This window comes from Ranitomeya variabilis, chromosome 2 (genome assembly GCF_051348905.1).
Source record: "Ranitomeya variabilis isolate aRanVar5 chromosome 2, aRanVar5.hap1, whole genome shotgun sequence".
Taxonomy (NCBI): Eukaryota; Metazoa; Chordata; class Amphibia; order Anura; family Dendrobatidae; genus Ranitomeya; species Ranitomeya variabilis.
The window spans coordinates 994,139,414-994,153,470 of record NC_135233.1 but is presented as its reverse complement, the minus strand read 5'-3'; the positions used below and the strand labels follow the sequence as shown (position 1 = coordinate 994,153,470).

Below are 14,057 nucleotides of genomic sequence, written 5' to 3'. Positions count from 1 at the left end.
AGCATCGTAGGCGAAAAGGGGAGCAGCGTAGATGAAAAGGGGAGCAGCCTAGATGAAAAGGGGAGCAGCATAGACGAAAAGGGAAGCAGCATATACAAAAAAAAGAGCAGCATAGATGAAAAGGGGAGCAGTGTAGACAAAAAAGGGAGCAGCGTAGACAAAAAGAGGAGCAGTGTAGAAGAAAAGGGGAGCAGCGTAGATGAAAAGAGGAGCAGCATAAATACAATTTAGAACAGAAAATGTCTCGGTTTAAAAAGGCACAAACTTTATCATCACAGATTTGGTGCATATACAGACTGCACTCTAATGCTGGATTTACACTAGCTACATTTTCCCGATCCCATGCACCCAGATCCTCTATACGTATAGTCTGTCACTGTTCATCAGCAGCATGTCTTTTTTTTTTTGGGTACATTCTAAACTGATCTAAACTGATTTCCAGAAAAAAGAAGGGGCATCTTTACTCAGAACTCTGGTACAAATGTGACCATGGGATCAGTTTTGCAGATGTTTTCCTTCAGCTGCAGCGAATCTTCATTCTGGATTAGACTCGATACATGACCGTATTTCATGCTTTCAGGTCCCTATGAGTCGAGAATGCACGCGAGAAGTCATGAAGCTCATGTATTGTCCTCTCTGCCGCGGCCACTCCAATATAAAGCTGTGTGATAATTACTGCTGGAACGTCATGCGAGGATGTCTAGCTAATCAAGCAGATTTAGACCCGGAGTGGAGGAATCTGATCGGTAAGTGACGTTGTCAGACATCCAGATGATCAGGTTACAGTCTCTTGTCCAATATTTTGTGTTTGTATGAAGATGAAAGTAATAAATGGACAGTATATAGTTATATGGATGATCAGAACATGTTGGGAAACCCAGTAACAATCACGTGAGTCATCTTTGTATTCATAAAGGAGTGAGTGAAGTGATTGCACCGTGTCAGTGCTGGCACGGTGGGTGGCCTCAGAATCGGGGAGGTCTCGCAAACCAGTGCTTCATGTATTAGGAAGGTCATGCATGCACGCTACCACTCCAATCATTGTCTATGGGACTGATGTAGACAGAAGAGTGCAGTGCTTGGCAATCTTTCAGTCCCATAGACAATGAATGGAGTGGAGGTGTGCATGCATGACCATCACTCTAATAACACATAGGTGTATGAATCGCGTTTCTGTTTTCATATGAAGCTATGTAAGGCCGACCATATATCTCTAAGTATCAGGAAACTAACGTCAGCATTTCTGGCCTCTCTGGTGTAGTCATGCCTCTCTTTTTGCCTTATTTGCAGGTCTCACGAAACCTCATTACTCCATTCTTATTAGAATCCCATTTGTTAGCTGTGGGCTACACACCTAGTTATGACCCGTAGTCGCGATCATGAAGCCTGGGGTTAAAATCTCTCCCAATCAATCTGAATGAAATTAACACTTAGACCTTTCCGGACCCTTGAACAGAAATCTATGAAGCAAAATAGCTGGCAAGTGCTTGGGCAGTGGTCCTGTGTGAACACGTAGTGAACTGGCTGCGTACTCCGGTGCTTGCAGATGTTCTGTATATATTCATACATGGAAGGTTGTGCGGAGACAATGGCACCTGGGATCATTATTTGGACTTACATTAATGGCTAGAAAACCTCATGGTCACAATTGATTACACGTTACAGAGATGCTTTCTCAGCACATCGACCTTTGTACATTTGTATCCCTGGTTTTTACTATTAATAAGACAAAGGATGGCCTTCACGTTACAAGAATGGTAATAGTGCCGAAAAGCAAATGTTCCAGAAGAGCAGGACAACGCGAGTTACAAAGATGTGAACCATTGACTTGTTTCTGTTTCTAAAGTGTCCTTTATATAGTAACATCGATCCATGTGCTCTTGTACATATTCATCTGACCAGCTAATGCAAGAATGTTGGATCCAAAGAGGCAAATAGAGATGACAAAAGGAAGTTGAATGGGTTAAGTGATGGGGTAATGGTGTCTGTCTCTCTGTATCTCTCCTAGAATCCTTATTGCTCGTGGCTGGCAAGTTTAATGGAGTTTCTGGAGTGGAAAACATTGTGGGAACTATTCATACAAAGATCTCGGAGGCCATAACCCATATGCAGGAGAACAAGGAGGTCATAACAAATAAGGTAAATGCTAAGCAGTAATGTAATCTGAGGCCATACAAGTATAGAAAATAGAGCCGAAATTCTAGACGTTCCTGAGCTCCTCGTATGGTCCTCTTCCTACCACACCACAGGCTGCGGTGCTTTACAAGGGTCATAGCTCCAGATATTATTCTGATGGTACCTGTTCTCACATTTGCATACCCATCTTATACATTCATGACATATCTACCGGATACACCATAAATGTCTCATAAATGCACGTCCTACCTCTAGTTAGAGAAGATTAGCGTGCACACAGTCTTTTCTTCGAGGTGCCGGTGGACGGGATGTGGAACCCCAAGTATCAATATGGAATAATAATACACAGCTCTGGAAAAAATTGAGACCACTGCAAAATGTTCAGTTTGTCTGATTTTTCTCTTTATAGGTACCGTACTTTCCGGTGTATAAGACATCTTTTTAACCCCTGAAAATCTTCTCAAAAGTCGGGGGTCGTCTTATACGCCGGGTACGGAGTTCTGAAGTTGCCGCATATGGTGCAGGGAGCGGTCCCGGATGGTTCCCAGGGTCTGGAGGAGAGGAGACTCTCCTTCAGGCCCTGGGATACATATTCGTGTAAAAAAAAAAAAAAGAATAAAAATAACAAATATGTATATACTTACCTTCCGACGGCCCCGGAGCTCTCCTGGCTCTCCGCGATGCATGCGGCGGCTTCCGCGACGTCACAAAGGTCCTTCGTGCGCACTGCATCCTTGGAAACGGAAGCAGCCACGTGCATCGCGGAGAGCCAGGAGAACTACGGGGCCGTCGGAAGGTAAGTATATACATATTTTTTATTTTTATTCTTTTTTTTTTTACATGAATATGGATCCCAGGGCCTGAAGGAGAGTCTCCTCTCCTCCAGATCCACGGAGGCACACGCCGTATAAGACGACACCCGGTGTATAGAATGACCCTCGAAAAGTTGGGGGTCGTCTTATACGCCGAAAAATATGGTATATTTTTGAATAAAATGTAAATTGTTCTTTTAGTCTATAAACTTCTGACAACATGTCTCTGAATTTCCAAAAAATACGTTTTGTATTTTTTTTCTGACAAAGAAAAATGGTCAAAATAAAAAAAAATAACCCAGTGCTTTCAGACCTCAAATAATGCAAATAATATAAGTTCATAATCATTTAGAAACAGCAATACTAATGTTTTAACTCAGGAAGAGTTCAGAAATCAATATTTTGTGGAATAACCATGATTTTTAATCACAGCTTTCATGCGTCTTGGCATGCTTTCCAAGAGTCTTTCACACTGCTTGTGGCACAAAAATGTAAGCAGTTCTTCTTTGTTTGATGGCTTGTGACTATCCATCATGCTCTTGATTACATTCCAGAGGTTTTCAATGGGGTTCAGGTCTGGAGATTGGGCTGCCCATGACAGGGTTTTGATGTTGTGGTCTCTTAATTTTTGCCAGAGCTGTATACCCTGTCACACTTCTTCGTGCGCCTCAGTGTGTCTACTTTACGTCTACAAATAAAATCCTACTGTATTTTGAATCAAGAGTGTGTGATGAATTGTTCAACATTGTCCTAACTCTAGAACAAGGGTCTCTCCAACCCTTGACTTGATTAATGGTGAATGAGGTGGGCTTGCGTGGACATGCGTCTGCTGCTCCGTCCATTAACTTCCATGTAAATTCAACAGCCAAGCATGGCTTGATACTATTACACATACATTCCATGGTGATTTGCTATTGGTTGGTCAGATGGCTAGTTGAGAGGACAGTGGTTGGTTAATTTGCTCATTATTTTTTACATGATATATGACCATCATGGTGTCTTTGGTTTTCTACAGGTGTTCAAAAGTTGTGGAAATGCCAAAAAGGCTAACAAAGGATCCAAGTCAGAGGAAAGAAAGAGAAAAGGAAAAGCGGCTCCAGAAGATAAATCCCCAATTCCTAGCATGGACAACCTGGTAAGTGATCTACGACTAGACTGACTAAGCCAACAGTATACAAAAAAAGAAGGTATGAGTGTCTAAAAGTCCAGAACACTTTGGGTGCGTCCACACGGGACTGATGCCCTATTGTACCAGTATTGTCAATGAAATTTGGTGAAATATCATCCATACATTTTGTAACAAAAAAACTAGTGTAAATTGGTCAGCATTGTGGATCTTAAATGTATTGTGTGTACAAGTATGGTGTATCCGTATAAGTATATTCATTGTGTGTACCTAGCTATATGTATTAGATCTAAATGTCTATGTATTATCGTATGTTAGTACAGTATATGTGTGTGTGTGTGTGTGTGTATGTATATATATATATATATATATATATATATATATATATATATATATAATTATTTGATCCCTTTCTGATTTTGTAAGTTTGCCCACTGACAAAGACATGACCAGTCTATAATTTTAAGGGTACGTTAATTTTAACATTGAGATATAGTATATCAAAAGTAAAATGCAGAAAATCACATTGTGTAAATTCTATAAATTTATTTGCATTTTGCAGTGAGAAATAAGTATTTGAGCCCTCTGGCAAACAAGACTCAATACTTGGTGGCAAAACCCTTGTTGGCAAACACAGCAGTCAGACTTTTTTTGCATTTGATGATGAGGCTTGCGCACCAAAGCCATAATCATCAACATTAACAGAAATAACCATGTGAAATACATCACTCTGTAATGACTCCTTATAATATGAGTTTCACTTTTTGTATTGAAGAACTGAAATAAATTAACTTTTTGATGATAATCTAATTTTGTGAGAAGCACCTGTATACTGTATGTGTGTGTGTGTGTGTGTATATATATATATATATATATATATATATATATATATATATATATATATATATATATATATATATATATATATATATATAATATACACTCCTAGGTACGCCCAGTATATATACACACACTGGATTGCTAAAGTATTCACCCCCTTGACAATTTTTGTGTTTTGCTACCTCACAACCTGGAATTTCACAGTTTTTTTTTGAGGGCTTGCATTAGTTAATGGTAAGAACATGCCTACAACTGTGAATATTTTGTTTTCTTTTTATTATGAAGCAAACAACAAATAGGACAGAATAACTGAAAAATTCAGTGTGCATATCTATTCACCCCCTAAAGTCAGTACAGTGTAGAGCTTCCTTTTGCGGAAATTACAGCTGCACGTCATTTTGAATAATTCTTTATGAGCTTTCTACATCTTGACACTGGGATTTTTTCCCCTTCCTCAAGGCAAAACTACTCCAGCTACATCAAGTTAGATGGTTTCCTCTGGTGAACAGCAATATTCAAGTCAAGACAGATTCTCAACTGGGCTTTGACTAGGCCACTCCAAAACATTTACACATTTCCCATTAAACCACTCGAGTGTTTCTTTAGCAGTATGCTTTTGGTCATTGTCTTGTTGGAAGGTGAACCACTGTCCCAGTCTCAAAGTGCTGCGGAATATGTTGGTGCTATATAAATAAAAATTATTATTATTATTATTATTATTAATTATTAAATCACTCACAGATTGAAACAGGTTTTGCTCAAGGATATCTGTATTTTGCAATCATCCATCTTCCCCTCGACTCGCAGCATTTTCCCTGTCCCTGATGCTGAAAAACATCCCCACAGCATGATGCTGACACTGCCATGTTTCACTGTGGGGATGGTGTTCTTGATATAATGAGCCATGTTGGTTAACGCCAGACATAGCGTCTACTTTGGTGGCCAAAAAGGTCTTCCATAAAAGCTACTTCTATGGAGTGTATGGCTTATTGTGGCCTAATGGACAAATACTCCAATCTCTGCTTGGGAACTCTTACCTTTGGTCTCTGTGCTGCCTCTCTGACTAATGCCCTCTTTGCCCAGGCTGAGAGTTTTGGTGTTTGGTCCTCTGCTGGCAGGTTTGTTGTAGTATTATGTTCTATACATTTGATGATAATGGATTTTATAGTGCTTTGGGGATCATCAGAGATTGGGATATTTTTTTTTATAACCCAACCTTGGCTTGTGCTTCTCAACAACTTTGTTTGGAGACCTCCTTGGTCTTTATGGTGGTGTTTGGTTAGTGGTGCCTCTTGCTTAATGGTGTTGCAGCCTCTGTGGCCTTTCAGTAAAGCTGTGTATATACTGACAGACAAGTGACACTTAGATTGCACACAGGTGGACTTCCTGTCACTAAGTACGGGACATATGAAGGGAACTGCTTGCATCGGAAATTTTTTTGACCCTCTCATGGCAAAAGGGGTGAATACATATGTACATGCCAATTTTTAGTTATTTGATCACATAAATTTAATTTATGGCTAGATTTTTCTCACTTCACCAACTTAGAATATTTAATGCTGTTGCATCACACACAAATTGAATTACAAAAATATTTAAACCCAGGTAGTAGTGTATAGTAGTGTATAGTGTGTGTGTGTATATATATATATATATATATATATATATATACATACACACACACACACACACACACACACACACACACACACACACACACACACACACATATATATATATGTATATATACTTGATTGTGGCCCAATTCTAACGCATCGGGTATTCTAGAATATGCATGTCCCCGTAGTATATGGACAATGATGATTGCAGAATTCGCGGCAAACTGTGCCCGTCGCTGATTGGTCGAGGCAACCTTTATGATATCATCGTCGCCATGGCAACCATTATGACATCTACGTCGATACTGTGCCCGTCGCTGATTGGTCGAGGCCGCCTGGGCCTCGACCAATCAGAGACGCGGGATTTCCAGTACAGACAGACAGACAGAAAAACCCTTAGACAATTATATATATAGATATATACACCCAGCTCAAAAAAATAAAGGGGACACTTAAAATCAACAGAATATAACTCCAAGCAAATCAAACTTCTGTGAAATCAAACTGTCCACTTAGGCACTTAGGAAGCAACACTGATTGACAATCAATTTCACATGCTGTTGTGCAAATGGAAGAGACAACAGATGGAAATTATTGCCAATTATCAAGAAACCCTCAATAAAGGAGTGGTTCTGCAGGTGGGGACCACAGACCACATCTCAGTACCAATCAATGCTTTCTGGCTGATGTTTTGGTCACTTTTGAATGTTGGTTGTGCTTTCACACTCATAATAGCATGAGACAGACTCTACAACCACACAAGTGGCTCAGGTAATGCAGCTCATTCAGGATGGCACATCAATGCGAGCTGTGGCAAGAAGGTTTGCTGTGTCTGTCAGCATAGTGTCCAAAGGCTGAAGGCGCTACCAGGTGACAAGCCAGTACACCTGGAGACATGGAGGTGGCCATAGGAGGGCAACAACCCAGCAGCAGGACCGCTACCTCAGCCTTTGTGCAAGGAGGAACAGGCGGATCACTGCCAGAGCCCTCAAGCAGGCCACAAATGTGCATGTGTCTGCACAAACTGTTAGAAACCGACTCCATGAGGATGGTCTGAGTGCCCGACGTCCACAGATGGGGGTTGTGCTCACAGCCCAACACTGTGCAGGACGCTTTGCATTTGCCACAGAACACCAGGATTGGCCACTGGTGCCCTGTGCTCTTCACAGATGAAAGCAGGTTCATACTGAGCACATGTGACAGACGTGACAGAGTCTGGAGACGCCATGGAGAGTGATCTGCTGCCTGCAACATCCTTCAGCATGACCGGTTTGGCAGTGGGTCAGTAATGGTGTGGGGTGGCATTTCTTTGGTGGGCCGCACAGCCCTCCATCTGCTCGCCAGAGGTAGCCTGACTGCCATTAGGTACCGAGATGAGATCCTCAGACCCCTTGTGAGACCATATGCTGGTGCGGTTGGCCCTGGGTTCCTCCTAATGCAGGACAATGCCAGACCTCATGTGGCTGGAGTGTGTCAGCAGTTCCTGCAAGATGAAGGCATTGAAGCTATGGACTGGCCCGCCCGTTCCCCAGACTTGAATCCTATTGAGCACATCTGGGACATCATGTCTCGCTCCATCCATCAATGTCACGTTGCACCACAGACTGTCCAGGAGTTGGCAGATGCTTTATTCCAGGTCTGGGAGAAGATCCCTCAGGAGACCATCTGCCTTCTCATCAGGAGCATGCCTAGGCATTGTAGGGAGGCAAAATCCCAAGCGGATAATAGTATGCACAAAACAGACACTGGTGGTCCTCAATGGATCTTTGTCACAGAGCTGAAACCTTTTTTAGGAGCTGGAACAACTGCCTTTGATTTACTGTGGATGTACGTCTAGTCCTGACGGAGTTCCGTGCACCTGTGGCGGTCGGTGAGCTGGCTAGGGCTATCTGCCTAAACCCCTTTTCTCTTTCTTATTGTAGGGAGGTCATACAGGCACATGGAGGCCACACACACTACTGAGCATCATTTCCTTTTCATGAGGCATTTTCACTGATGTTGGATCAGACTCTAATTTGATTTTCTACTTTAATTTTGAGTATTATTCCAAATCCAGACCTCCATGGGATATTCATTTTGCTTTACATTGATAATTGTTATGTTTTATTGTTCAGAACACATTTCACTATGCAATGAATAAAAATTTGCAACTAGAATATTTCATTCAGAGATATCTTGGATGTGGTATTTTAGTGTTGCCTTTACTTTTTTGAGCAGTATATATATATATATATATATATATATATATATATATATATATATATATATATATATATATATATATATACATATATATACATAGATTTCGGTTCATTTCCAACTGACAAGCTTAATTTCCCAAAATGCATCTAAACCTTAATGTAACAAGTTTGAACGTTATTCTAGAAAATCCTCCGGTCTTTGCCCAGTCTAGCTCATTAGTACAAAATGCTGATGTCACTCCTGTAATCTGAGTCTTTACTTCCAAATTTAACTCGAAAACCAATGTTACAGATGGGCCAAAATCAGTTGTACGCTGCAGTGATTGAACCATTTTGGTTTAGTTCTCGCCGCAGTCTATTGTTCTGTTATGTTTGGCTTCTAGATAGCTGATCAGTGCAGAATACTGCAGACTCACCGTTTATGGCTTACTGAGGACATATTAATAACTGACAGATTGTTCATTATAAATAATTATTATTATAAGCTTATTCCCAAGTGTTCCCCACCCAGCGCCAAGACTTAAAGGGTAAATTACTAAGTGCTGAAAAATGGGCAGCAAATACATAGATGTCATTTGGAAGCGTATTCAGTTCTATTGGTTACATGCTTCATAGAGATTTGTTCAAAAATCTTAAAAATGTTTTTCATGTCTGATTTTTGACTTGTAATTGATCAGACAAGCTGTATTCCTGGAATTGTGCTTTGGTCTCTAGGAATGTGTAACTTGTGTATTTCGTCAGAATCCCTCATTTGTTTGGTATTAGTAAAACCAAACAGGGACTCCTCCTTGTCAGGGCAACCGAGGCAGGAACCTTGAGGACTGCGGATATGGGGCCTCCTACTGAACTGATGTGGGTCAGTTACAAAAATAAAATTTTGGTCGTATCGGCTACAGTAAAGAGTCTCCCAGCCCAGACTAATAGTAGAAACTAAGCAGACAGCATTAAGGCAATGTAGCCCCTATGAAAAAACAATAGTATACTTAAGGGCTCATGCAGACTTCCATGCAAGCTGGTCTGAGATGGAAACGTAATTGACAGGCTGGCCGGCCAACCTACTGACCCGAATGTGACAGCCTCATAAAAATACATGAAGCTGTCATGTCCGGGTTGGTAGACCCATGGACAGTCCGTGCATTCGGGGTTCTTGCTCAGATCAATTTGCATGGAGGTCTCCATGAGCCCTTAGTCTTCTAATTGCTGCCTTCGTTCAGCAGAAACTGAAGATTACGCAAACCCTATAACAAGGGTCCTCAATGCACCCTTGGTGAGGCCGAGAGGCTCAGTGCACTGTTCCTCAGACTAGTTCTGTATGCCTCAACCTTCCCCACTGGATACTGACAGTGCTGGTTTGCCTGAGCGTTTTGGGCAGACACTGCTCACTCTACATAAGCCAGCGCTGTCAAGCGCCAGTGTGGGTGGAATGGTGCATCGAGGATCTCGGCCACTCCAAGGGTGCACTGAGCTCCCTAACTAGCATGTCTGGGAGATTCCCTGAGCTTATAAATGGAATCTTCAATATTACACACATTGTTACTCTTTGTCCGTGGGCTGTGTCAGCTATTGCAGTTTAGCTTCATGCAAGATGATTGGGCTGAGCTGCAATACCAGAACCAGCAGATGGGGAGGAGAGAGAGAGAGAGACTGAAGGGACGGATCCGGCACAAAACTAATGAAACGCATGTCCTGCAGGCACAATCCGGCGCTAATACAACTCTATGGGAAAAAAACGGATCCGGCGTGTAAAAAAAACGGATCCGTTTTTTTCTAAAATTGCCGGATTGTGCCTGAAAAAAAACCTGATGTGTGAAAGCAGCCTAAAACATGGATATACATGGAACTCTTTGTATGCACCTTATATAAGTAGACAGCATGATCACTTGTATATTAACAATCCATTCCTCCTTTCCATGATGGTGTCTGTAATTCTAGTGTTACTTGTCACAGTGAGACGCCATGCATTCAGATGATCAAAATCAGTGTGTACTTTAAGGTTTGGGGACATCAGTTTAAAAGGATTCTGTCACCGTGTTTTTGTCTCTGAATCCTAGAACAGAAATATGTAGAGAAAGAGACTCTGATTTCAGTGATGTATCACTTACCAGGCTGATTGCTGTAGTTTTGACAAAATCACTCTATTAGCAGCAAGAGACTTTCATTAGAGGGTTGGTAAATCTGCTGCCAAGTAGTTATGTATTTTTACGAGCTCTGTATAACCCGCCCCCTTACCACTGATTGGCAGCTTTGTGTTTACAGTATGCATAGGCAGAAAGCTACCAATCAGTGGTGGGGGCGGGGTTATACAGAGAACTGGTAGATCTGCAGAAGATAAAACAGTCCAGTAAGTGATACATTGCTGGAATCGGGGTTAGCAGAAGCCTGTTGTAAGATTCCCCTTAAGAATACTCACCTTTAATCTCAACTTTTTAGATGAACCGAGCGAAATATAGAATATTAGTAATTAAACCTCCAACACAATGTACCTAAATTAACGATGATAATATTTTTTTTAAAGGTTTCAGATGTAAAGGTAATGCTCACTGAAGTTCAAGATTATTGGGTGTCTCTACCAAACATATTCTGCAGCGAAAAGGTTATTGCTGGTCCAGGAAATGAAGACAAGTGTTGGAATGGAATGGCCAGAGCAAGGTCAGCCTTGGTCATATATATTATCCAGCTGAATAAAGCTTTTTTTTTTGTATTTCTTCAGAACTCTTCAACATTGTACGTTGTTTTTCTTTAGGTACATGCCTGAGCGCATGGGCAGCGGACTCGCCAACCAGATAAATAATCCTGAGATTGATGTGGATATTACAAAGCCTGACATGACCATCCGTCAGCAGATCATGCAGCTGAAGATTATGACCAATCGTCTCCGCAATGCCTACAATGGAAATGACGTGGATTTCCAAGACACAAGTAAGAGGACAGTACAAAATGTCATTCCACAGCTTAATGGTGATCCCACAGGCACACAGAGGTTTGACCTTCTTACACTGATCAAATCAAAGATATCCTGTACAGACTGATAGACAGCTGTAAAACAATGAGAAGTCTATGCCTGGAATCGCTTCAGTTGCTGTCTATAGTCTCCTCTTCCTGTTGCTCCATAATATCCATGAATCTCTTATATCTCATCTACACACAGAATGAAGAAGGATATCAGCACACAACTGTAGCGTTTGCATGCTGCACATTCCCGTCTCCCCCACACAGTGGTATCTCCCAGCTCATAAGCATAAAGCCTCACAGTTGTCAAAATAGTGAGACAGCGAAGAGCCCGACTTTGGTCTCTTATAAACCCAGAGCTATTAGAACCGGATTAAACACATATTTTTTTAGGTTTCATAATTATATATATTTGGGAAAGGTTTTACACAAATTACGGGACATGTCTGGTGATTGCTGAGGTCTTTGTGCTTATTTATTTCTCTGGTAGGAGAAACTGACTTCTAATATACGGTAAATTGTGTTGTGAACCACTGGTCTATGTTTTGACACCGAACACAACCCATTTATACAGGAGTAGAGTTTGAATATTGAATATTTTTTAACTCAAAGTCCACATGGAAACTTACCAGATCACAGGCTAAAGTTAGCCACAACCAATAATGTCATCCAGACACACCAATTTTGGATGGATCGTACAACAATCCAATGCGTCTATAGAGGTTTGCAGTTTGATTTCAACATGCCTAATCATTTTTAGTGGAAATAAGCTGCAGCGAGAGGAGTCTATGGTCAGTAGGTATAGCTGAGTATTTGATAGACAGCAATCTGGAGTATTTGGCCTTGTTAGAAGGTTTTTTCTGACCAACAGAGATCATCCGATGCATTTATTATTTGGCAAGTCAACCAATTTATAGACTCTGCTCCACAAAGATTATCGGATAAACTGTCCTCCGCAGGTTTGATGAGCCGATAATGGATTTGGATGCTGGGTGTTACCAAGCACTAACCTCTCTATTTTTGCAGGTGATGACATCAGCGGCTCGGGGAGCGGGGACGGCTGCTCCGATACCGTGTGCATCAAAACAGCGTCTGGAGACTCCACTGTAATACACACACAAACGCATGTCGTCCGAAAGGGAAATTCACCAGGGCTGAATGGAAACGCCAGCTTCAAATCGTGGGATCTATCGCTACTTCTTGCCGCTTTGCTTGTGACACACGTTGCCCGGTGGTAACCTCTGTGAACTGTTATATAAAGGGAACGCGGTCACTTTTCTCCCTTAATAAACTTGACTTTCTTCTGTATTTGGAAGTAGATGAAAATGGAAACGACTGCTGGAGATTAGGCCACTATAACACTGTGCTCTTCTGCAGGCCCAACCTGTCTCCATAACTGTACATTTTTTGTAATTGCGTGTATTTTATTTTCTGATACAGATAAACCACATCTGGCTGTTTTTTTTTTCCTTTGGTTGATAGGAAAAAAAAATGTTAAAAGTGACATAAAGCTTCACTAATATTGTCTCTTTTCTAAAATTAAAAATAAAATTGCAAAAAAATTGTAAAATATTTATTAGTGCAAAGACGTACCGTTCTCTACATACCCAGCTGACAAGCACAAAGGAGCAATGTATGCAATTTTCCTGGTTTCTATATAAAGTACATTTTTCTTCATATCCGTCACTGGGAGTTTTATTTTGTCAATTCTCTGATTCAGCAGAAAGCCCCCGGCTCTGAGCAGGGCCGCTGATTCCTGTTTACTCAGAAAACTATGACTTGGATCAGTAAGCCGGGAGGACTGATGTAGCAAAAATATACCGTAGTGAAAATATGCGACTTTTGGCTGAATGCAGATCTCATTCAGAATCTGCCTACAAAGCATAGAGGGGCTTCCCCCCCAAAAAAGGACATTTTAATCAACAGATTTTGGAATAATAATAATTTTGAAAATTGGATGTGCTAAAAAAAAAAGTTCCTGTGCTGAGATAATCTTATAAATGTGCCCCTGCTGTGTACTGTGTAATGGCTGTGTCTGACCCTGCAGGAACATGGTCTGATCATACCATAGAACTTATCAGATGCCTTGTTGTGGATAAATCATCTTTTATCGCTCTATGTTAATGACCACTTCGAGGCTCTGGGGAGGATGCTGCCTGGAAGATAACTCTGCCTCCAGAGCTTATTTTACATGAAGGGTGAGTAACCAGTGTGATGTGTGATGGCTGCTCTTTGCTCTCCTGATCTCACCACAGAGCCCAGTGTGATTATACCTGCAGGTTCCTCTCAGCTTCCAGCTCACAGGCAGACAGGGTTGCAATATTGTTGCAGTACAGCAGAGCTCAGAGAGCTTCAAAATTCTGCTAGCAAGAAG

The 14,057-nt window shown here is 41.3% G+C and overlaps 1 protein-coding gene across 1 annotated transcript in view; it reads left to right on the top strand.

Annotated features, from left to right (window-relative positions):
• The window catches only part of GPC1 (glypican 1), an 89,105-nt gene extending 75,745 nt beyond the window's left edge, over positions 1-13,360 (top strand). The window contains exons 4-9 of the mRNA XM_077291110.1: positions 581-746; positions 2,009-2,139; positions 3,964-4,083; positions 11,250-11,383; positions 11,478-11,653; positions 12,710-13,360. Of these exons, the coding sequence (XP_077147225.1) occupies positions 581-746; positions 2,009-2,139; positions 3,964-4,083; positions 11,250-11,383; positions 11,478-11,653; positions 12,710-12,921 (939 nt within the window). The 3' untranslated portion in view covers positions 12,922-13,360. The remainder of the gene's footprint in view (positions 1-580; positions 747-2,008; positions 2,140-3,963; positions 4,084-11,249; positions 11,384-11,477; positions 11,654-12,709) is intronic.
• The last annotated feature ends 697 nt before the right edge of the window (positions 13,361-14,057 follow it).